Consider the following 25,927-nt stretch of genomic DNA (forward strand, 5'->3'; position numbering starts at 1 on the left):
CACCCAACCATGGTTTAAAGATCTCCACTGCTTAAAGAGAATCCACTACCCTCTGAGGCAGTCAATTCTGCTGCTGAATAGCTCTTACCATCAGAAATGTCTTCCTAATGTTTAAGTAGGATATCTTTCTCCCCTTTTTCATGTAAAAATGGGACAAAATCTCCCATTTTTTAAACTTTAAAATGCAGAATCAATAATTAGAATGCTCATTACAAGTGAGCTCTGCAACTCGAAATGCAGGGGCCAGAAAAGTCTAGCCACAGTTTGGCAGCTGTTCACTGAGATGGCAGTCTGCTTTTGCATCAGAGGCGTGAACTTCATGGGCCTGCAGCTTTCCATTCCCTTCTTAAAGTAGCCTTCCCATGGAATGGGATATTCCTGAACAAAGCTTTTGTGTTACTTAAGGACTGGGGCAAAATGTGAAGGGGAGAACTACGGAACTGTAAAGACAAGAAACACAGGAACTTGGGTTCTCTGTGTGCTGTTCTTTATTTCTGGAAAACTTGAAAATCCTAGGAAAGCTAAATCATGCCCTCTTGTGGCACTGTTTATAGGGACAATTATAGGGTTTTTTATTTGTACATCTTGCGCATCACTGTGAAAGGCAGAGAGAATCCACTGTTAACCCCTTTGTGTTGTCAATCTGCATCAGAGAATTGGGGGGGGGGGGATGCAATAGCCCATGTGTTTCAGGAAGAGGTGTCCCTCCAGTTGCAGTCTTTTGGACTTCAACTGCTCTATTCTGCTCTGGTCAGATCTCATCTGGAATACTGTGTCCACTTCTGAGCCCCACAGTTCAAGAAGAGTATCAACAAGCTGGAATGTGTGCAGAGAAGAGCGACCAAGATGATCAGAGGTCTGGAAACCAATCCTTATGAGGAACGACTTAGGGAGCTGGGTATGTTTAGCTTGGAGAAGACCAGACTGAGAGATGACATGATAGCTATCTTTGGATATGTAAAGGGATGTCATGTAGAAGATAGAGCCAGTTTGTTTTCTGCTGCACCAGATGCTAGAACACAAGCCAGTGGATTAAAGTTGCAAGACAATAGATTCTACCTAAACATTAGGATGGAAAAAAACTTTAATGTACAAGCTGTTCCAACAGTGGAATAGCCTGCCTCGAAGAATGGTGAACTCTCCATCCTTGGAGATCTTTAAACAGAGGCTAGATAGACATCTTTTAGGAATGTTGTAATTGTGTATTCCTGCAACATTTAAAGTATTAAATAACAGCCTATACAGATTAAATCTCTTCATTTTATCATAGGCCACCTTGAGTCTTTTTTCTTGGGAAAATTGTAGAATATAAAATAAAAACAGAATAGGTTTTCAGTCTGAAACTATACTCCAACAACCAAAATAGAACAGAATTCTCAGGTAAAAATGCTCAAGACGTGCTGCTACACCCGAGGCAGTCTCCCAAGGGATGTAATTCTCCACAAATTTTGTTCTCAGTGGAAGCAAGGGGACATTTTAACAATTCTCACTGTAAAAGAGTCTTGAAAACTGCACATTTTTTGAAGACATTTTTTGCCATTTCAAACTGGCTTCAGAGCAGGATATGGAGTTGAGACTGCCTGGTCGCCTTAGTCGATGATCTCCGGCTGGGCATCGACAGGGGAAGTGTGGCCTTGTTGGTGCTATTGGACATCTCAGCGGCTTTTAATACCATTGACCACGGTATCCTTCTGGAACGCCTGAGGGAGTTGGGTATCGGAGGCACTGCGCTCCAGTGGTTCCGTTCCTACCTCTCTGGCAGATTCCAGACGTGCTCCTCTAAGAGGGAACTTACATCTGGTGTCCCTCAGGGAGCTATATTGTCCCCCACTTTGTTTAACATTTACATGAAACCGCTGGGAGAGATCATCCGGAGACACGGGGCACAGTGTTATCAGTACGCTGATGACACCCAAATATGCTTCTCTGTGTCTCCGACTGATGCAGTGACTAAGGATGGAATCTCTCCTCTAAATGCCTGCCTGGAGTCAGTAATGGGCTGGATGAGGGAAAACAAACTCAGTCTGAATCCAGAGAAAACGGAAGTACTGGTTATAGGTTCCCCAGGCCTGGGGAAGAAAATTTATCCACCTATCCTGAACGGAGTCACACTTCCCCTGAAGGATGAAGTTTGCAGTTTAGGAGTATTTCTGGACTCGTCTCTGCAGTTGACATCTCAAGTAGATGCAACGGTCAGAATTGCTTTCTATCAACTTCGGTTGATACGCCAACTGCGACCCTACCTGGGCCAAAGGGACCTTGAAACTGGTACATGCTCTAGTAACCTCTTGCTTAGATTTCTGTAATGCGCTCTACATGGGGCTACCATTGTACCAAGCCCGGAAGCTTCAGCTAGTACAAAATATTGCAGCCAGATTGGTCACCGGAGCATCCAGGTTTGACCATATAACACCTATTCTGAAAGATCTGCACTGGCTGCCTATTCGCTTCCGAGCGCAATACAAGATGTTGGTTATCACCTATAAAGCCCTACATGGCTTGGGCCCGAGTTACTTGAGGGACCGCATCTCCCCATATAATCCGCCCCGCACACTTAGGACATCTGGGAAGAACCTATTGGAAATTCCATCTTCCAAATACGTTGTTACATCCCAGATGGCCTTTTTAGTGGCGGCCCCACAAATCTGGAATGGTTTTCCCAAGGAGCTCCATCTTGTGACCCCCCTGGAAACATTTAAAAAGAGGCTTAAAACCTTCCTCTTCTGTCTAGCCTTCCCCGCTGAAAAATGAAGTTGTGCACTCCCAATCCCATTGACTCTCTGCCTTACTCTCTTGAATGATTGTTTTTTAGATTTTATATAATTTGTATTTTGCATTTTATCTATTTTATGAGATGTTGTAACGGTTTTATTGGTCTGTAAACCACTTTGATCTAAGGAAAGCAGTATACAAATTAAAATTTTATTCTTATTATTATTAAGACAATTTGCTTTTTCACATACTCAGCACAGAATATCCATCTGTAGGGTTTTTGTTTTACAAAACCCAGCATTTTTCTGAACAGGAAACAGCATTTTGGGGACAGAAAATAATACTATATCCTGAGGCATTCTATGATGGAGAATCCTCCAAAGTATCTTCTATGTTATGGTTGTGCTCCATAGTCATATTATGAAGTAAGAGTCTAGGGTACTTCTGAGAAAGAAACAGGGAGTGCAGATGATTGCAGGCAAGCAAACAAATTTTTCAATGGTGGCTACTTCAGAACAGCCAAACATTTCCAAATTCTTGGGTTGCCAAACACTTAATACCTTCCTCCTTTTAGGGTGGAAATTGTGTTGGTAAAGGTTGTAAACTGACCTCAAGATTGCCAATTATTGTAACACTGCTGTTATTGCAACACTGAAACAGCTGTGGTTGACCTCTAAGACAAGCCATAATATGGTAGTCAGAGAATTGATTCATAACCTAATATGAGCACATTGACCTACTAGCATAATGTAATAAGTGGTTTGTGCAACTGACTAAAGCCTCAGTCCAACTGTCCAAACAGAATAGACTCGTTGAATCTATGTAATTTACAAAATACAGATTTACTTAATTACTGATTCAGTGGCAAAATCTAAAAGAGACATTTGTTGTTGTTAACTGTCCTCGAGTCGGTGTTGGCCAATGGCAACCCTGTAAGATATCTCCAAGACTCCCTGACTTCTACTACTCTGCTCAGTTCCTGCAAATTTATACCCATGACCTCTTTAACACAGTCCATCCATTACAGCATGTGGCCTTCCTCCCTTTCTACTTCTCTCCACCTTTCCTATTATTGTTTTCTCCAATGAATCATGCCTTCTCATGATGTATCTGAAGTACAACAGTCTCTGTTTTGTCATCTTGGCTTCCAAGGAGATTCCTGGCTTGATTTGTTCAAAGACCCGTTTGTTTGTCTTTTTGGCTATCCACGGAATCCTTAGCAGTCTTCTCCAGCACATCTCATACATGATAGGGAATACAATGGCTTGTACGGTTCTTGTGCTCAGTTGTACAGCTTTATGTTTTAGGATCTTTTCTAGTTCTTTCATAGCTGCCATCCCCATTCTTAGTCTTCTTATGATCTCTTGACTGCAGTCCCCACTCTCTTCAATATATGATCCCAGGTATGAGAACTCTTACTATTTCTATTACTCGTTGTCTAGACTGAATTCGTGTGTATTCGTGTGTATTCTCGGTAATTATTTTTGTCAGGGATATTTACACCTGTGAAGAGATCATCCCTTCAAAAGGGATGGAGAATGCATTAATAATGAAGTTCTTTCTTGAATCTGTGGCGTACACCTCTTTACAATATTACTATCAGTAGGTACTTGGAACAAAATTTAATTTGTCTGATGAGGTACGCAGACACATAGGTCATAATAATGTTAATCTTTACAGGGGTAGTTTTCTGATCTTAAAAAGACTATCACATCTATTACTCATTCATCACACTTGAGAAATGCTGGAAGAAGGATGAGGGTCAGATTTTCAGAGTACTGGAAAATTAGTAATAATTATATAGTCCCATCGATTTTACACGCTGTAAAGCATAGGATTGCAGCCTATAACACTAGAAGCACACTGTTAATGATTAACATTAATTTTAACAGTTCCAGAAGAGAAACTAATTGTATCTTGGGCTCTAGTTTCTGAAACCTTTTATAACAATAAATATTTGGAAGCTTTAAAAGTGGTTGTGTTTGCTTTGTTTTATTAGAAAAAATACTCAGGCAAGGACTACAATCATCTGTCAATTATGAATGGCATAGAAGAAACTCATGAAGCAATAAAATTTAAAAAATACAAATACAAACTATATCTGAAAACACCTATTTGGCAATTTTATATTTTTTTAAAAAGAACCAAAGCAATTGCAGATGACCATATAAGATAAAAGAGTAAGCAGTAACTGAAGTGCTCAAGCAAAATTAAAAACGAAACAAAACAAAAAAACAAACTGCATTTGTTTTAAACAGTTACATTGCTACAGATCTTTATGAAATACCATTATTAAATGTTCATTCCAAACTCGTTCCATGTGAGCAATGCTTTCAAGCTACACATCAATATGGAATTTAAATGTTTATGGAACGTTCCAAACTCGTTGGGAGCCAAAAGGCATCTCAACTTCATTAACGTAGACCTCTTTTTATGGTTTTGAGAAAAGATAACTTCTCCAACCAGAGAGTTTATAGTCCTATTTAATTTCTTGTTATTTCATTTTAAAAATTAGTGTAAAAACAGCCGGTATTTATATTCACTGTAGTAATGTAAAAAATCCTCCTAAACAGGGAGGGTTAATCATGCAGTTTGACTGCATATAGCCACCATTTATTTATTTATTCGTTTATTTATTTTTTTACATTTGTTCCTTCCAACAAGCAAGGAAAAAACTGATTTCATATCCATTTAAAACTTCCTATGGATACTGAGCATCCTTCAAAGACTTCTAGAAGGATGTTTCATGTGTTTTGTTCTTACACAACAGTAGTATATAGCCTCTTAGAAATCCAAAAGACTTTTTTATTGTTAAGAAAGGTGCTTGCTTTTAAACAGATTCTTCTGGCAGCACGAATGAATTACAATATCCTTCAATATTATTTCTACCATAATATATACATTTCAACTTCCATGCCTCTAGAAAAACATCTACAATACATTTCATAATATAAAAATATATTACAAATCTGCAAAATTATTTACAAGCAATGTCCCATCTATATGCAACTTTTTTGTCTCCTTACAAGACGAACAAGGTTCACACATTTTTCTATTCCTGTAGGTTAAGAAAATCCATAATTTCTTGCTTAATAAAGCGAGGAAGCAATTTAATTCTTCTTTTCATAGCCAACTTTGGTGCATAAACGATTGTATTTTTAGATGCTTCTTTTTAAAAAATATGAAATTTTTTTACAGCTAGAAAAATTTAGGCCAAAGGGAGGGGGAAGGAGATTTGAGTTATTTAGAAGCAACCAGGGATTTTAAAGGCCCAGTAGTAAACAAAACAATGTTCTTACTTTTTTTTTTCTGAAGAGATTATTAAAGTAAGTTTTACTAACATACAGTAATAGTCTTATGGAGAGGTTCGGATATACAGCAACACAACATTTAATCAGCCTCTCTTGAATATATATTTCACTAGAACTGCAAATATGCCACCACCATTTTGCTTAAACATGATACCACCACTTAGGGATATGTGATAGAACACCACAAATTCACAAAAGTGACAACTGATACTCTTCACCATACTCTAAGAAAAGGATTCTCTCTAGTGTATGTCCATGTGTGTTTACCATTGATAAGATCCCAAGAAATTTGTTTTAAAAAAATGCAGGGAGAGTTGTACAGTATGTGGCAATTTAGTATCGCCATTCCCTCCATACAAGCTACAGAAAATTATTAAAATAAAAGCAGTAAGCATGCAAAGCCTTTGAGAGCACCCACTATATTGCTGGAAGAGTGTGTGCCCCATCTTCCATCGTACCATTCCATGAAGGTATATCAATATATTATATAAAATATATTCCACGGATGCATCAACTTCATTCTCAGAAACTGTTATGCAAAGCATAATCATCATCTAAAGTTGGCAGCCGTTGGGTGCAGGGTGGGGGCAGAGGATGGATGGAGGGACTTGACTAATGTGCAATTTCAATTCTAATTCCATGGTCAATGAATAAGATGGTAAGATGAGGTGCCCTTGTTGATTTTACCTCTTCAGCCTCTTCTGTGGCATTGTTCTAGGAAGGAAAAGGAAACATTGCATTGGTGGAAGGAAAGTCCAAAGAAGTTTAACATGCAGTAGTAAAAAGTTTCCAAACTACAGTCTTCACTATGGTGGGAATCAAAAACACTATTATTTGGAAATATGATGGTGCTCTCTCTGAAGGCACACTGGGATCTCAGTCTGGAAAAAAGTCAGAAGTATGCATATCTGATACTAGCTAGACTGATTATTCAGAAACAAATGTGCCCTATTAGGGTATTGTGATGGCATTTTAAAAATAAATATGAGCAGTGTCTCCTTTCCAAAATTCATACTATAAATAGGGATTCACAACCTAAACTGTGAAGATATTCAGCTCTTTAATCCCAATGTACTAATTAGCTATGAACAGTACAGAATTCCCAGGATTTATTCTCTTACAAGATAGTTCTTTTTGTTTCTGATTGTGACCACTCCATGAGCTAATATGCCTTTTATACATATTTCCAGGTACGTCTGATGGGGAAAATATCATAAACATTTCATATTACAGTAGTCAAGTCTTTTCAACAAGTTTGAGGAAGTTGGCAAAAACAAGTTTTTCAGGAAACAAGTTTTGCCATCCAACAGTAAATACACTGGTTTGGAAATCCTAATAAGAAGACATCCAGTGGTTTAAGCATTACACTATGTCCCTAGGGATCATGGCTTGAATCCCTGCTGAGCCATGGAAACTCATAGGGTGTCCTTGGTCAAATCTCACTCTCTTGGCCTCAGAGGAAAGTAAAGGCAACCCCCTAACTGAACAAATTTTGCCAAGAAAACCCCATAATAGGGTCACCATCAGTCACAAACAACTTGAAGGCACAAAACAGCAAGATTACTGATGTATGTGCACAGAAAGTGACTGCTTGGTGTGGTGGATGATATTCCATCCTATGAAACTGAAACTTCAGAGGGTACTTTCTCAGAATTCCAACTAACCTTTCACAAAATTTAAGAAATAGATACCTATACATGGGATACTGAAAAGCACCCATGGGTATGTATATAAAGCTGTAGGCTGTGGTTTGGAGCCTAACCAGTGAATTCAGTGGAACTTGTTGCCAAATAAGCATGTTTATTTGGAAGTAAGGTTTGCAGTCTAAGCCTCTCTAAAATTTCTTGAACACAATACACTACATTGCGAAAAGCTGAAAACCAGAGAAAACATGTTACAAAATAGAAGTGCTTTCTAATTAATATCTATGATTATTTGTGTTAAATGACACTGATCAACAGCACACATTTTCCCATGGCAAAATTTAAGGTGATCAATAAAAATATGAGAAATATAGTGGAGCCTCTCCTTTTTTTAGAACTGAACACACTAGGGAAATGAACTTGGGCAGGTGCCGAAAAGTATCTACTGTATTTTCCAGCGTATAAGACGACTTTTTACCCGTTTTATACGCCGGATTCTGACCCCAGAGACAGGCGAATGGTGTAGCCACTTCTCTGTCTCTGGGGTCCTTGTGGTTCCTTTCCCAGCAGGCACCGCAGCTGGGTTCTCTCTCGTCACCATTGATGGAAAAAGCGGTGGAGAAGCAGCTCCAGAGCTGGTCAGGCCAAGGGAAAGGGGGGAAAAGCCGGCCCCTTATTCCTCGCCACCGCCGCCGCTACCCAGGATATTCCGGTCCTCTAGCAGCTTCTGCGGCATGTCAGAAGTCCACCGCAGAAGCCGCTGGAGGAGCAGAGTATCCCGGGAGGCGACGGCGAGGAATAAGGGGCTGGCTCTTTCCCTTGGCCCAACCAGCTTTGGAGCCGCTTCTCCGCCGCCTTTTCCAGCAATGGCGGCAAGAGAGAGCCCAGCCATGGTACCCACCTTCCGGGCCTCCACAGAGGCCCCCTCAAGCCGGCACGAGACCCCCTTACTTCAGCCTATAGGAGGCCAGGGACACTGCCGGCCTGCGACTTGGGAGTCGTCTTATATCCCCAGTCGCCATATACGCCCGGCAGCACTGAGCTTTCATCACCCCAATGTACAACTGAACAGAGAAGGGATGGGAATTAAGTGGTCCACCAAAAGTTGTTCCTGGGCAGTATAGACCATTGTGAGGAATGGTGTGTGTGTGTGTGTGTGTGTGTGTGTGTACGCGCGCACACACACTCGCCATAGATAAATCATCTGGAGGGCTCATCAAGCACTGAGTTTTCCTATGAGAGGAGAAAGTTTTATTTTTCAACATATTTTGTTATATAGTCATGTATCAACTGTGTTTTAAAGCTTTTCAGATTATCTTTGGGAAAATGTATAGGAAATACAGTTGTAGACTGAGTATTAATAAAAAGGAAAGAAATCAACTTTGAGAATGGATTCTCTTGTCATTTTTGTAATATCTGATGTTGACATGAACTATGCCAGATTCTCTCCCATTCCCAAAAGTAGAAAAAAAGGGCTTTCAATTAAAAAAAACTGAACACAGATTTTAAAGTAATACTACATGTATTACAAGCTAATGTATAAAATATAAATCTGGACTTTGAAAAAACTAGTATACAAAAATTGGTATACAAACCAGTATGTGATCTTAACAGAAGTGATCTTTCAGGATTCCTCTGTATGTACCGCCTTTACTAGACTTTCTGTACACCAAAGCACAAAAAAGTAAAATACACTCGGTAAATACAGGTATTCCCTGTTTTTCAAACGCCAGAGTTCTAATTCAAGAACTGCTCAATAACCTCAGATTTCAACACTTAACTTATGGATACTGTCAACTGGAAGATGTTATATTGAGATATCAAACATATCCCCCTAACATCTGGCAAACAAATTTAAGAGAAAAACAAGGAAATATTTAGGAGGTCCAAATATTCTGATTACATTATTAGCTTAATATTGGCTTCAAAAAGTTAAGTGAGGCTTAAGGTCACACTGAGAGAAGAAAACATTCAAATACTGGGAGGTTACCTGTATATGTTTGGGTCCAGAAGCAAGGCAGTGTCTTTTGGTAGTTTTGACAAATGAACTACTTTAGTTTTTAATTGATGTCGCTCACTTTCATTTACCCACACATCAGGAAGACTAAAAATAAAGTAAAATATTTAAAAATGATCAACCACTTTCCCCACCACAATCACATGGTAAAACAGACGTTTTTGAATCCTTTTTAAAAATACCATCTTCAACGACTGCTTCACATTTGAGTGGTTAGATAAAGAATCTACTCCTAGTTTTGAATGTTAACAGCTGTGCTTAATTGGCTTAAACATTATGGTTAGAGTTATGACTTTGAATAATTAATTAATGAAGCTTATAATGATACTTTTATTGTTCTCAGGGTCTAATATAATGTAGTATGATGGTAGCACTATACAAAAGATCTGTGATATTCCTGGTATAAGGGACTATCCACCAGGATATGGACCACTAGATGTTAGCCAAAAGATCAGTGAAGGGAACTTCCTACACGTTGTTATATCCATTAGGTGATACTGTTATTTTAACTTCTCCAAACAAAAACTAAATTCCAATGTCACACAAGTGGAAACCTACTCACAAGGTAAGCTTATCTCCCTTCCTCCTCCACACCCCAGGCGTCATGCCTCCTGCACATCCAAGGATCCCTCTTTGCCAAGATACCTATCTCCAAATGTGTTTGGGACAACCACAAATGCTTCCAAACATGGAAGCAAGAGTTTTCTATTGTTTTCATGCTTGGAAGCATTTGTGGTTGTCCCAAACATATTTGGAGATTGATATGTTGGCTATTGTTTGTTTTGCTTGTCCTCTTGCTCCTCAAATACATTTTATTACAGACTAAAATCATTTCAGTTATGAAGTTACTTGCATCTTTACTTCTTCCATCATGATATTAAGTGTCTTCAGTGTAATTATAAATTACACTAAAATCAGCCACAAGTTAAAAGATAATGAGTGGGCAACTTCTACTCCTTTTCTTTGTAATAGCCAAATAGCATAAGAATGTAGATTTGTAAGAGCCATTCTGGATTAGACCAAAAACTTCCAAAAATTACAATGAACACATTTATAATGCTTAAAAAATGTTTCAATTTATTTCATGTGGCTGTTAACTTTGTACAGTTGAATGACTGAGTCAAAAGAAGTAGAAAAGATGTTAAAGAATTAAACATTAATATTTTTACTTTTTATTCTGCCACTTTTTGTGAGGTGGGTATAAAACACAGCAAGTATTCCAAGACATTTTTCTGACCCAATTTATTATTTTTATTTAGTTATTTAATTTATATTCCAGTTTTTTTCCCAATATGGGGTACTTACATGTCTTCTGGTGTCCAGTGAAGCAGCAGCTTTATCTTTCCAGAATCTTCTTTTCTCTTTGCTATTACCTAAGAATAACAATTAGAATAGTTACTTGAAGCATTTCTGTATATTTTCTTCATTCAACAACGTGATTCTGAAACAACAAATAAGACTTAAATCTAATCTGTACTTGGGTTTACCATAGGCATTTCACTCACACTCACTGATGACCATTTCAATCAAACATAATCTACCTCTTATTAACTGTAAAGATTATGAGATGCTATTCATATCACTGAACCTTCTTCATTACAAACTGGTTCACTAACCAAAGTGCTGGCTGGATTTTCTCCAGAAGGTGCTTCAGCCAAATATCTCATTTTTGTTCCTCCTCCTTTCCTCTCCAAGAAAGAGAAAGGAAGAACAAAGTGCTCTCAACTGGTGCTTCCAAAATGCAACCGAACATTGACTACAATGGTCCTGGCAATGGCAGGTCTTGGTTTCCCTTTCAGTAAGGATGTTTTAGCCAATAATTACAAAAATTTATCCAAGGTGCTGCATCTATTTGTGGGATAGGTTCAACACCTTACATAGGGGAAGAATTCAAAGATATAGCTGTGTTAGTCTGTAGAATCAGACCTTGTAGCACCTTTGAGACTAACTGAAAGAAAGAAATGGCTACGTGCATCTGAGAAAGTAGACTGAAGTCTACATAAGCTCATGCTGCCAACTTCTTTATTTCAGTTAGTCTCAAACGTGCTACAAGATCTCTCTACATACCTTCCAGAGAGTATTTAAAACCCACAGTACAAGCTGGAATAGACTTACCATCCCACTGACATGGAAGCTACCAGCCGCTTCAGGGAGGCATTGGCTGACTATACAGCTGTCTATGCACACCACCCATTGTCCAGAGTAGGATGAGTTATGACAGCTTCCTGCTGTTATCTCCAATCACTTGCTGGAACAACTGTGGGAATTCCACTTCTTGCTAGTCTCCAGGAGAGAGAGCCTGGCTGGAAGCCTTCACAAACTGAATGGTTCCTATTCCTGCTATTACAGAGTACTATAAAAATAAAAAAACTACTCTCTCAGCTTGATTTACCAAAGTTATATTCATGTTCAATCATTAAGGGTTTTTTTTTTGTGTTAACAGATAAAGAGTTAAAACTCTGAATTATGATCTCTACAGTTTGAAAACCCAAAAGTTTGATAAATTAGGCATCTTGGTCAAATTAAAAACACCCATGCAGCTTTCCCTAAGTCTTATTCAATTTTCTTGTGACCATGTTTGAGATCTTCTTTTCAACTCTTCTTTCCTTGTGAAAAACAGAAGAATGTTGATGAGGGGAGGGGGAAGAGCTGTAAAGCATAGGGAAAAGCTTAAAGGTCATGAGGGGCCAGCAATTAGGGCTCATCCTCCAACCAATAAAAAAGCATTCCTAGTTATTCTGTTATTGTACCCAGTAATGTATGATGGAAAATTTGTGACCACTATCTTTCCCCATAACATTTTCCACTTCTAAAAATGCATTTTTTCCATAAAATTTGGTAGCTCGGTGAGTAGATGCAACAGCTGTCAAATCAGTTCTTGTCAAGTGTTCCAGGGGTCTCTTACACACCATAATATACTGGTAAAACATTAATAAAGGTAAAAGGTATAAGTAGGGTTATGTGTGTGTGTGTGCTCATCTCCATTACTAAGCTGAAGAGCCACCATTGTCCGAAGACAACTCCAGTGGTCATGTGGCCAACATGACTGCACCAAACACTGTTATCTTCCCACCGAAGTGGTAACTATTTATCTACTTGTATTTGCATGCTTTCAAACTGCTAAGATGGCAGAAGCTGGGACTAGTGACAAGAGCTCACCCCATCATGAAGCACATGGGTCTCGAACTGTCAACCTTCTGATATTCCAAATGTCAGAATTGGCATCTTAACCACTAAGCCACCACATCCCCTTAATTACATTAATACCAATCATTACATTACACTACATAAATACCAATCAATATATCATTAACTATCAATTTAAAAATGGTGAGGAAGTTAACAAGGGTTAACAGAAAAAGTACCGATGGACCTGGAAATTCTGAGGGCAATAACACAAGTTAGTAGCTTTATTTGCTTGTAATCTTCCTACTTGGAGGAGATGGAAACCTTGATGACACCCTTTGAGAGAAATGCCATCTCAGGTTGCACTGCAATTTTGTCCTTATGTATATGGAGGCATATAGTCTACCTGTATGCTTTAAAGTTGTTAAACTACCAGTAAGATAGTCTTTATGGAGAGGGAAGTCATATTACAAGCTGTTTACAACACATCTCTTTGGAGGAAGATGGATCAACTCCCAGAAGAGAGCTCTAAAATGTTCCCAGCACTGGCTATAAATGAGCCCAGGACAAATAGTTGGGAGTGAAGTAGACACAATGAAGAACAGCAATTCTCTTACACAGAACAAACCATTAAATTTGTGCAACACAGATCAGAAAAGCCTGCTTCAGTCAAGAACAAAGATTACATATAAATAAATGCAGTTTTGCTGGCCTCTACTGGAAAACAAGAGAAATAACTCATAAAATTCTGATCTCACCATAATCCTCTCAGAAGTGCCAACATAGGATTGCATTTTGGTCAGGAATGTTGCAGTTCTATCTCAGAAAGCCTCAAATTTTTACCAAGCCAAGAAACTATACAGATGACCTTGTGCCACACATTACCTTAGCCTAACCAACACAAAAAGTATTGCTGTGAGAAAAGAAGGGATAGGAGAGTCAAGGTTGCATAGTGCCCTGAGTTCCCTGGAGGAAGATCAGGATATGCAATTTTGGTAAAATGTTTTTACCATTATTCTTATGTAAAAATGAAACAGAAAAAGAAATCTGTAAATGCAATGAAGACATACAAGTAACAAAAAGAAGAGCAACTTCAAGAATCCTGGACTTCCCATTAGAACACAAGTCTATTAATAGTTAATAATACTTACAGTACTGTGGAATACAACACTGTGTCCTTTTCCTAAACTTTCTATGTGAGCAGAGAGATTAAAGCAAATGGCTCGATGTCGTATGGCATCCAGAGTTTGTGCATCAAAGAAGTCATGTGGTCTTGCTAAAAAGAAAGAAAAAGAATCTTCAATTCCAACAAGACTTCAAATTCTCAACATTAAATGGCCTTACTCTAAGGTTTTTCTTTTAGTGCATGTGTTAAAATCTATTTTAACCAGTTTTGTTGTAACTCCTCAAAACTTACTAAATAACCCTTCAGTTCACCTGTTTTTAGGCTACCAAGTGTTTTACCAAAGAATGAGAAAAGTGGCTGCAGGCAGCTCTCCTTCCCCAGCTGTTTTCACAGACTTTGAGTTTTCCATATACCTTGTGCTTTTCTGCCCTCTCCTCCTCAGCCTCCAGGAGCAGCAATTCACTTTTTAAATAGGTTGCAGGATAGCCCCGCACTATTTTATATTACAAAATACTAACATTTCCAATGCAGATGTTGATTTCCAGCCACTTCTCAGTAACTGCCCACCACTTAGCAAAAGAGATTTGTTAAGTACATCTGTAGACTTGTGGGAAAGCAGTCATAATCCAAACTTACATAGCAACAACTCTTGGAAAGGCAAAACTTCTCTAGGACAAAATAGTCAACTAAAGGTTTGTTTGCTACATATGCAAGGCTATGAAATAACTAGGCAATAGTAGACATAATGATTTAGAAAATCAGTAATTGAAACCCTCAGCACAAAAGAAATTTGCTCACATATGGATGTTGCCTATAAAATTGTATATTCATCAGCCAGAACGAATCTAATACTGCAGTTGCCTTTTAAAATTATAAACTGTAAACTGTAAATAATATATAGCCAATTTTTTTGGAGGGGGGATCTCCTTCTTAGGCAAAAGAAAACATTTATTTGATTATTTTAGCTTCGTACAATCCTCTTAATATAAACCAATCAGATTCTGTTTTCTAAGTAGAAAGGAAAATGTTATTGATTAGTCCCTAGGACCAATGCAATTTCCATAATAAAATAATATGTGTATAAAACAGAACAAAACTACATGGGCCAAGATTCTACATCAAGGAGGCATAACCTTCCTATATTTACATGGAGTTATGTAGCTGTTACATAAAGCCATCTCATTAGTGAACTATAACACTATGCAACTAAATGCATCATGTACACATATAATGACACCATATGCATAGCTCTGCTTTCTTAACCTTCAACTAAAAAGTGGTTTTGCATGGAATAAAAATGTCAAACAGTTTTCAGAGGGCAACTTATGCATAAGTCACTAATAAGATACCTAGTCTATTCTCATCTCAAATTTTACTGGAAATTTGATAACTGTGGGCCTGAACAGACAGACCAAAATAAAGCTGCTTTGGGTCACTTTGGAGGTATGGTGTTTAAATGAAACGCACATATTAAGAGGCCAGAAGCTGTGTCAAAGCTGCGGTCTAGTCCTTAGGATTGGAGCGTGGCTTTGATGTGGCTTCTGGCCTCTTAGGACACATGCATCATTTAAATAGCATACTTCCAAAGTGACCCAAAGCAGCTTTATTTTGGCCTGTCTGTTCAGGCCCTGTATGTACAATCTATAGTGTATCAAGTTCCCTCACCTATGATGCTTTAAGTGTAGCAAAAGTTTTCTAATACATATTTTTGGTCATCTTGTAATTAAGTGATGACCAACAAGTTTATCCAGAGATAATGTTGTAGTCTGTTAGTTTTTCTTTGAATTTTGTTTTATTTACAAAAATACATTACATGTTCTATACAATCTCATATTACACACACCAAAGAGAAATGAACATAAAATTATCACTTGACAGTTATTTTCATAATAATACTAGTCTTATAACTTACAGTTTTAGTTGAAGTAGATTCAATATCCTTCTAGGACCGCAAAAATTTTAGTTGTAAGTCTACGTGAATCAGTACAATTTGTTTCCATTTGGTATTAAACCAAGAGAGACCAAAGTGCAGCCCACAGGGCACATGAGGTCCTAATCCCCTTTTTACACCACTCCAAACCCACACCCACAATATTTCTCAAGTGAAAAGATGCCTAGAAAAGGCTAGACACTGTTCCTGGCCCCTAAATGTGAGGGATATGCTTAGAACACTCCAGAAATGGCAATTAGAAGTCACTTTTAGTTGCAAATTTCAGTCAAAAATTGACCAGTTGCAAATGAATGGGGCCCAAAAAACAGCTGCTCAACCATATTAGATGATGATTTATGCATCATTATTACAGAAATGTTCTGGTAAATAAGATATAGTTAAATCTTGAAGTACATAAATCACTCGCAAACATTTAAGTTAAAATAATGCCTTAGTTTAGGATGAAATTTAGGTAAATTCCTAATACATGTGTGTGTGTACACAATTCTGCCAAAGATACATTTAATTTAAGATGTCTGGTAATTACCATCACTAGGAAAGTGAAAGTAATGGGCACATAAAAAGGAGAGCAAGCATTATAACATGGCCTGCAATATAGGTATAACTGATCTTCAGTGTCCTAGCAGCACTTGTATGTGGAAAGAAACATTTTGCATGAGCCCCATTAGAAATGTGGTTTGGAAACATACTTCTAGTGCCGGTCAGAAACCAGATCATGTACCTCCAAACCTAAAAGGAACCTTATTAATGCTGTAACTTCTGCCTATAATTTTCATTCACACTATGCTAGTTTGCTTTATGTTGCTAAAAAATTAAATTACTATCAAATATTACAGCAAAAACTATACAGGGTTAAATTGCAACCACGATTCGACTTATCAGACTATCCAAATGTCTCAGGTTCACTTCAAACTACTCCCCAAACTATGGTTTGGAAGACCAGAAGGAAGCTACAACCTCAAACATCACAGCTCGTATGGCTTCATGTTCAGTTTAAAACTAACCACTGTTTGCAGAAGCAAGTGATTTCTATTTCTGTTTTTCAGGAACAGCAAGTGTTAAGTACTATTTGTCATTTTAGACATTATAGCTATAGCTCATGGTGAAAGAGAAGCTTTAGATGTTCAGAAAGTGTAATGGTTAATGCAAATGTAACAGATCACACCAACAAACTAAGCCTTAGTGTATTAGAAACAGCAGATTTGAGAGTTCAGCTACAACTAAGAAAACATGGCTAACATTTTAAAAGAGTAAATATCCCATGAGACTGCTTAAACAATCAGCTGTGAGGGTATCTACAGCAAGACAAAAGAGAAAGCATGTTGATTTATCTATATATAACAGTTCTTTCATTGTCAATGCAAGCTTAAAACACAATAAAATATATCGGATCAGTTATTCACTTTAGCAATGGGAAAAGCTAAGTGGAAAACAGGGAATCAGTTTTTTGAAACCTAGATTTATGCAGCTGAAAGAGACCACAAGGGCCATCCATTCCAACTCCCTGCTATGCAGAAATACAAAATCAAAGCAGTCCTGACAGATGGCTATCAAGCTTCTGTTTTAAAAACTCCAAAGAAAGAGACTCTATGAGGCAGCATGTTCCAGTGTCAAACAACTTTTATTGTCAGGAGGTTCTTCCTAATATTTAGGTGGAATCTCGTTTTCCAGTAGCTTCCATCCACTGCTCCATGTCCTAGTCTCTGGAGCAGCAGAAAACCAGCTTGCTCCATCCTCAGTATAACATATATGCTGCTAATGTGAAACATTTGTAACTACCATTCTGTGTCAAAAACAGACTAAAAAAAAACAACACTGAGATTTTTTATGGCACAGGCGACTCACCAGGTGTATGTTGCTTTCATAGTTGCAAACTTAAATTAACCATCTAAGAGTGGGATGCTTATTTCCTTAATGCTGAATGCTAATGGTTTATATGGCCAGAAAATGCAAACATTTTGTGTAGAGTAATTCAAAGCAGGTATAATGAAATTAATTTGAAATACTGTACTGGGATAGTTTACCTTCTTAATGCACAACAGGACCAATGTATTAGTTACAATTAACAGGGAGATTCTAAAATGAAAAGAAGCCCTATAGAGAATAAGATACCGCAAATTTGGGCCAGACAGTACTATCAAAATTAAAAAAGGAACTCCGGAAAATCAACATACTTTGCACTTTGCTGTTTTCAAATAATGAGTCCTGTAAAAAGTGTTTGAATTAACAGATGGATACACCACCATATTTTATTTAGAGCAAGGTGGGCAAGAGATAGATCAGGATTTACTCTCTAGTTGATTTAAGGCAAAAGCTTTCCAACTTGCAGAAGCAAGAAGGGAAAAAGGACTTTGATCCTGTTTCAATCTAAATCAAGCTGTAAAGAAGGGAGAAAGGTGGGAAAAGGAGTTCACTTTCTGCTGCAGGACTTGAAACTCATTTATGAAACAGAATACAAATCCATGGACTAAGCATGTATTCTTTAATTTTGTTGCCTGCCCCCATCTGTTACCCGGTTTTACAGCTGACTCCAGTAATCAACCTCATGTTTCAGTAAAAAGCGAAACTGATTTCACAAGTCTTGGTTTAGAGTTTTGTGAAAGAAGAAAGCAGGGGTGGGCTTGGCCATTCCCAAATTTGAGCTGTGTTCACTGAGTTATTTGAGGTTTGTTCCCGCCCCAAGGTGCAAAATCTAAACTCCACTACACAGTTCCCTAGATCTTGACCTTGATCTTAAACTATGTACACTGTCTGACAGCAAAGGCAGCCATTGAAGAAGCAATAAACCATGATAAAATTTTCTCTTTGGATATTTCCTATTAAGTTTGGCTCTTTTTGGCAGACATTATATCTGCAGATATATATTTTTACACAAAAAAAGCAAGCCTCAGTTGCAGTCAACTGGTATATCAAAATAACTGGTAATAGAATAGACTGCACATAACAGTAAATATGAGTTTTTAAAGAATGTATCATACATTACTGAAACTACAACTCTCAGCTGGACATGCTAATTTATTCCAGTTTGCTAACATATATGCTTACCATATATTCTCGACTATCAGTCGATGTCATGTATCAGTCAAGGGCAGGTTTTGGGACCAAAATTAGGAATTCTGATATGACCTGTAGATAAGTCGAGGGTATCCCTTCCTCCCCCTCTTAAGTCCAGCTATCCCTTTGGAGAACATCCAGCCTCCCAAGCCGTTCCTCAGCCCAGCTGTCCCTTCTAGAGACAACCAGGCTGTGGAAGAGGCGGGGGGGGGGGGGGGGGGGGATCCCCCAACCCCCCCTGTGTAAGTCGATCCAGGGTTTTGGGGTCAATTTGTGGACATAAATTTCTTGATTTATAGTTAAGTATATACAGTAACTGTCTCCTGGCCCAAGCACCACAAACTTGACAGAAACATCATTCACCCATGCTTCACCAGCATAATGGACCTACTTCTCTCCATGATGCTGATGCCCTGTAAAGCAGATGCAGAAGGAGGGAGCTGCAATTGTGGCAATAGTGTCACAATTATGACTATGGAGCTGAAGTACACTTGTCCCTTAACATTCGCTGGGGTTAGGGGCACAGGACCCCTGCGAATGTGGGAAAACTGCAAATAATAAAAACAATATTTTTACCTGAGAGAACACCTCTCTAGAAATCTTTAGGTACTCCAGTGAAACTCTGTAGTCAACATCTGCCAGACATTGACCATAGGGCTGTGCTGGAGGAGTTACAAATGCCTAGAGTGGACTGTTCTCTCTAGGAATCTCTAGGTCCTTCAATGCAACTTTTGGTTAAAGTTGACCATAGAGTTGTGCTAGAAGACCTAGATATTCCTAGAGATATCATATTAATAAAATCCTTGAATAATCAAATCTGCAAAAGTCAAAGCTGCAAATGTGGAGTGATGAGTGTATATTACTAAGTAGTAACTAAGATTATATACTTAATAAAGTCGCTGACAGAGAATACAGACCATCCTATCTATGGCACTAATCTGAAATGGCCAATTTACATGGAGAAGACTTTTTTTAAAGCTATAGCCAAGGAGTAACCAACACCCATGCACAATTCAACTCACACCCTAACAACCTGTCATCTCAGACCAAGAGATATCATATGAAAGTGGACTTCCTGCTTGACCGAGGCAACCCTGTCTTGCTGCAGACTCCCATCCCTATTTTACATAATTCAAGAGGATCTGTAAATCTTCATAAGCAACTCTGATGTGTGTATATAGATGTTCAGGAGTCATATGTAGAGGGAGGAGGGAAATTATCCTGGTTGCAGCTGGGTTTTTTCTAGCCCTCCCCCACTGTTTTGATTGTCCTTTTATTTTTATTTTTTCATGCTCTATCTGCATCTACACATAAATAACAGTAACTGCCAGACAAAGCAGCATATTAGCTGGATCCAGAGACACACGTTCATCAATTTTAATAGCTCATAAATAATAGATCCAAGTTCCCTTTGAAAGGTTTATAACTGCGATCTTATAACCACAAATATTGCATAATCAAAATACTGGTGCTTTTATTACTGTTAGAACTATACAATGCGAACAAGGACATGTTGACAGAATGGACCAAATCAAATTATCTAAGAGCTGCAACACTCATGTGCCAATTGTATAAACAATTATAAGAGGCATTCTTAATGTCTATTTTCTAAAACAGTGTCTTCAAATTAGTCCTCCAAATAAGATAGTGTGAATATAAAATACATAGCCCCAAAAGAAAACTGCACTCAAATTTATTTATTAGAAGGAAGACTTGTAAATAAGACATTTCTTGCTAGGAACTGATATACATGTGTTGTTCAACACCAACCAACATGGGGCAGTGCAGGCACAATGCTGCGAAGGGCTTACCATCAACAACTTTCCCCACTCCTCCAGAACAAATTACCTCCTGCCCTTTTCTCACTAGTTTCACCCAAGGTTAAACTTTACACAAGTGCTGACATTATCCATTTCTAAAACATCAACAATTTTCAGCAGTGATTTAGAGGACTTCATTTGGCTCCAGATCTATAGAGGATAATGGATTCAAATGCTATTGTATCTCCAACTTCCTATAACCTTGCAGATTCTTACAAACGATTTAAAACTGGTGGCAGAATGAACAGAACATGGCTATCATCCATAATGTAATAGCTATACTAGGAATCAACAGCTTTTGCAGGCCAAACATCATCTATTGTGTTGGCTGAGGAAAATCCATCAGAACTTTCCTGTAAGTTCAGTTTCAGATCTGCAGTTAAGGACATGTCTACATGCTGCAGCTTTATTCTGGCTAAGTACTTCAGTCTCGCCATATCTGCCACAGAATAAACCCAAAGATACAAGCAAGGGGATCTGCCAGGTACTGGCAAAGAACTTTTGCCTAAAAATGAGAAAGCAGTCACAACAGGCAGTTTTTAAATTTATGAAGTATATTACAGAATAGGTAAAGTTGCATGTGCTTACGTAAAGAGCGCCTCCGTTTGTTCTTTAACTTCCGTCTTTTGTTCATTCCAGCTTTAGAAGGAGATTCCTCTTTTGCCTTTGGCTGATTGGTTACTTTTGAAGAATTCTGCTGGCTAAAGTGGGTTGGCACATGACGAGCAAGCCCACTCTGAGATGCAAAACTAGCATTGCACCCTCCAACAACACACTAAGCAAAAGAAGAAAATTTTCAGTTAACACATCACTGTAACTCAAGGGAAGGAGCTTGTTCAGATGCTCTCTTGCTCACTCTCCCTCTGTGTTTCTGTGTATGAGTTAAAGAGTACAACAAATGCAACCTTATTCAAATTGCAAATTCACACTGAGTGAGTATTTCAAACAGAATACAAATTCCAAATTAAAACAATTTCCCCTCTTTCTTAAAAAATACAATACCATCTATGAAATTCATGGATTCTCCATATGTTAACACACGATTTAAAGGTACCTAGACATATAGACACACATTACATGTGGAACAATAGTGTAGAATGACAGTTCAAATCAAAGCTGACTTCCAAATGCTAGAACACTGAATTCATTTCAGTGATACTATGTGAACATCCAACTTGTTCTAACAGAAACAACATTAAATCTTATAAAATGTATGAAACAGTTCTTTTGAATATTTCACAAAGGCTATTTCTAAGTATTCCATGCAGATAAATACTAAATACTTGTTCTCCAGGTTAAGGAACTGACTTTCAAAGAAACTATTATATTATTTCACACATATCCTGGAGCAGTGTGTAATTACATGGGCCAAGTCTTCCAAACTACTAGTGTGGGCCTGTCCCAACATCAAATATGTAAATATTACCCAGAGTAGCATATGGGCAAAAAGAGTAAAAGATCTTCATCTCTTCATGCATATGATGTTGTTTGCTACCCTCAAATATCATCGAGCTGCAGAGGATAAAAGTTCTGGGCTTACCTCTCACGAACTTCCACTTTTAAGTACATTTTACATGCATAAGATTTAGAACTGTCAATATTTCAAACAAATAGTAGACTTCAATTTAATTCAGATTTCACTCTTCTGATCAAGTTCTAAATTTAAAATGCAGATTAACCTAAAAGTTGATCAGATTACTGTGATGGCTGCAGCACTTGGGTTGGCTAAAACAGTAGCACCATGTTACTGTGCTGATAATGACTATGGTATGCACTAGTACTTATGACAGTAGAAAATGTTATTGCAAGGTAAGAACTTGAAATCCAAGAACTTTAAAATACCATTTTTCTACACACAACCTGTTTCATATGCAGGGCCAGATCCACAGGTAGCACTATAGAGCTTCAGCGCATGCATGAAATGTGGAGCCCAGAAAGATCTATAAACCCTGGTTATATTTTTTCAAAACTTGAGCCTTTAAAATAGATATGTGTGACCCAAAGAGAACCAAGTTGCTAAAACTGAAGGTTAAAAAGTGACATACCATCTTCAAAACTGACTTATAAAAGAATATAAAAGAAAAGAAAATACAAAGGAAAGTTTTTAAAAGTACAGTAAGTAGGTATATTTCTTCCTGGTTAGAAACTGAAAAAGGGACTGCCAAGGAATACAAGGTGCTGTAGGCTGTGCTTCAGAGGAAGGCAATGGCAAATCATCTCTGAATATTCCTCGTCCAAGAAAACATTATCAAATTCATAGGATTGCCGTAAATCAACAGGCAACCTGAAGGCACACACTATGACTACTATGTAGGCACACATGAGAAATGTGTGCATATCTTGGCAATAATGGTGGATCTGGCTTGTCACTGGAGGCCAACTGGAGGTGACTTTGAACAGTTTCAGCTGGTTTGCCAACTTGATGGATAAAATGCTCTGCTAACACTCCATCCAGACCTCTCTAGTGTGTTCTTTATGGGGCTGTGCCTGAAAATAATTCAGATGCTTGAACGAATGTACACTGCTAAAATATTAATAGGTGAAGCCAGATGGAATCATGTCACATCAGTTCTAAGGGGATTATCTTGTTTGCTTCTTTATCCTATTCAAGTTGCTAGTGTTCTACATGACATGGGATCCAAATAACCAAAGAATATCCCTGTAATGTTTACCTGCATCCATCTTATCAGCAGTGGAGTCTCTCCCCGCAGTTATCTTCTACTTATTAAGTGAAAAACCCTTCTTTTTAAGGAACATGTCCTGATTAGACAATACCCTACAGAGTTGTGACTGATACATTTTTTCCCATATACCCACAGGTTTAAAATTGTCAGTCTGCCCCATTGTATTTTCATTTCCTTTAATTCTGTTTTATTATATTTAACTTTTTATTGTATCACCTGTTTATACATTAGAGAGAGAGAGAGAGAACAATATAGAAGCAGTCATGAACAAATCAAATTTAATCGTGTTAAGTTAGAGGCATTGTTGGCCAGGAATTCTGGTGATCTGATGGAAGTTATCTATACTGTAATATAAGCTCTCTTACCTTAAAAGGTTTGTCACCACTGTGTGTAAGCATATGCCGCTGTAACCAACTCTGACTTGTTGATGGTGTATTGTAGACTTTGCAGCCTTTCCATAAGCAAACAAATACCTAGAAAGAGAGAGCATTGTGCTTAGGGTGGAGAGAATGCTCACCTATTGCATATTTTCACTGGTAAAAAAAGTGGTACATTCTTAGCTCAGCTAAGGAGACCCTCGAGTGAAGAGTGATACAGTGGTGCCTCGGGTTACGAAATTAATTCGTTCCGCGGCCGCTTTCGTAACCCGAAAAGCCTTTGTAAGCCGAAATGCCATAGGTGCTAATGGGGAAAAAGCCGCGGCTCCGCCGCGGCTCCATTTAAAATAGCGCCGGAGTTTTTTCGTAACCCGAAAAAACTTTCGTAACCCGAAACAATAATTCCCTATGGGATTTTTTCGTATCCCGAAAAATTCGTAACCTGGGTATTTCGTATCCCGAGGTACCACTGTTTCTTTTATTATTTCTACCACTATAATTCAATTTTAACATACCAAAATAAGACAGATTCTGTTAGGGGGGAAAAATGCAAACCTTTGTTTTACACATTTCACAGTTGAAATGTGGCACTCACTGCTGACATCATGCCAGCAATAAGCAAATTCCTCTGTGGGGGTACATGGACTATAGTCCTTATTATAACTGCATTATTGTTGCTTGATATTGTGTGTGTGTGTGTGTGTGTGTGTGTGTGTGTGTATTTCCCCTTATAGCTAGAGTCGATTATTGTTAGCTGATTATATGCTATGTTATACTTTAACTATTATTATGTTATGTATTTTGTATTTTTATACTTTCTTTTTATTTTAGTATTATATGTTATGCATTTTGTAATTTGTATTTTTTTCTTTTTTTTCATACTTTCTTCCTTTTTATTTTAGTATTATATGTTTGTATTTTGTTTTAATTTATTTAATATTAGTTGAGTGGAGTTGTGCTGGGGTGGGGAGGGATTAATTATGACCCTTATTTATTTCTAATGTATTCTTTTGATATTGAATTGTGTTGTATTATATTGTACTCCTCTATTGTTGTAACCTGCCCAGATTCCATGTGATTGGGTGGGATATAAATACATCATCATCATCATCATCATCATCATCATCATGCAAATACCCTCACTTAATGGAAGAGATTAATTTCAGGTAAGTAATGAAAACAGAAATGAGCATCATATGGCAGAGAATCCCCAGAGTTTACAGATACTTGTAAAGTTCCTGTTTAAAAGGTTAACAGCTGCAATCCAAGGAACTAATCCAGAGCACAGTGTTAGAGAAATGTTTCTGGGAAAGAATGGTTACTATGACAATAAGGGTATAACTGTTGTGGGGGGAAGATGACATGGAAATGAATGGTAGATGTTCACACTGGAAAAACTGACAGATGCTGTTAAGGATCACCACCCGAATGAGCAAATACTATAAAGATGGCCAAGTTATGGAACTCATGGCCAGAGAATTCTGTGAAGAATCAAAAACATAGGAAGGCATGCTGAAATTATTCAATATGTTCAGCACACAGAGACCCAGTACTGATTATTAGGGACAAACAAAATAATGTACCAATAGTAACCATTTCACTTGAAGATGCTAGGGTGGAAAAAATCTATGGACAGATACCACTAGCACAAATGAACTGTACCCCCCCCCCCCCCGAAAGTACTTGTAAACCTGTTGGTTGATCTGACCACGTATGGCATTTTCTATTTTCTTAATAGCACAATATATTAGAGACAGCTGGAAGACAAATAAATAATTTAAAGGAACTGCTCTTTTCCTTCTTTTACGCTTTCTTTGACTCATCACATGATCTGTGACTAGCTAGCATTTTTAATGTGTGGTACCTCTCATCTGCTGTCTACCTGTTGGCCAACATTATGCAATCTTGCATCATAAAGAAACTTCTGTTTTTAAAATATTCTGGATCTGATGATGAGCATCCGAAATGTCTATTACATTTCTAATGTGTTTTTCAATTTAGTTTTCCTCATGTGCTAGGATGTTAAAAACATACGTCGCCCAGGAGTGCCAAAGTTACAGAACAAAAATCTAAACAGCCAGTGCAAACAGTAGCAAGAACTACTTT

General features: G+C 37.9%; 1 protein-coding gene across 3 annotated transcripts in view; it reads right to left on the reverse strand.

The window, feature by feature from the left end:
* Window positions 1-4,688: 4,688 nt before the first annotated feature.
* AEBP2 (AE binding protein 2) overlaps window positions 4,689-25,927 on the reverse strand; it is a 45,009-nt gene continuing 23,770 nt past the window's right edge. The window contains exons 3-9 of one of the 3 annotated variants that reach the window (XM_042466616.1): window positions 23,810-23,917; window positions 21,349-21,535; window positions 13,961-14,085; window positions 10,989-11,056; window positions 9,657-9,770; window positions 9,262-9,328; window positions 4,689-6,737 (exon numbers count right to left, since the gene is read on the reverse strand). In XM_042466616.1, coding sequence (XP_042322550.1) covers window positions 9,274-9,328; window positions 9,657-9,770; window positions 10,989-11,056; window positions 13,961-14,085; window positions 21,349-21,535; window positions 23,810-23,917 — 657 coding nt within the window. In that variant the 3' untranslated portion in view covers window positions 4,689-6,737; window positions 9,262-9,273. Of the gene's footprint in view, window positions 6,738-9,261; window positions 9,329-9,656; window positions 9,771-10,988; window positions 11,057-11,798; window positions 12,037-13,960; window positions 14,086-21,348; window positions 21,536-23,809; window positions 23,918-25,927 lie in introns of those variants that run through there. The other 2 variants (XM_042466617.1, XR_006103924.1) reach the window with 2 other exon arrangements.

The sequence above is a fragment of the Sceloporus undulatus genome, chromosome 5 (genome assembly GCF_019175285.1).
Source record: "Sceloporus undulatus isolate JIND9_A2432 ecotype Alabama chromosome 5, SceUnd_v1.1, whole genome shotgun sequence".
In the NCBI taxonomy this organism is placed as follows: Eukaryota; Metazoa; Chordata; class Lepidosauria; order Squamata; family Phrynosomatidae; genus Sceloporus; species Sceloporus undulatus.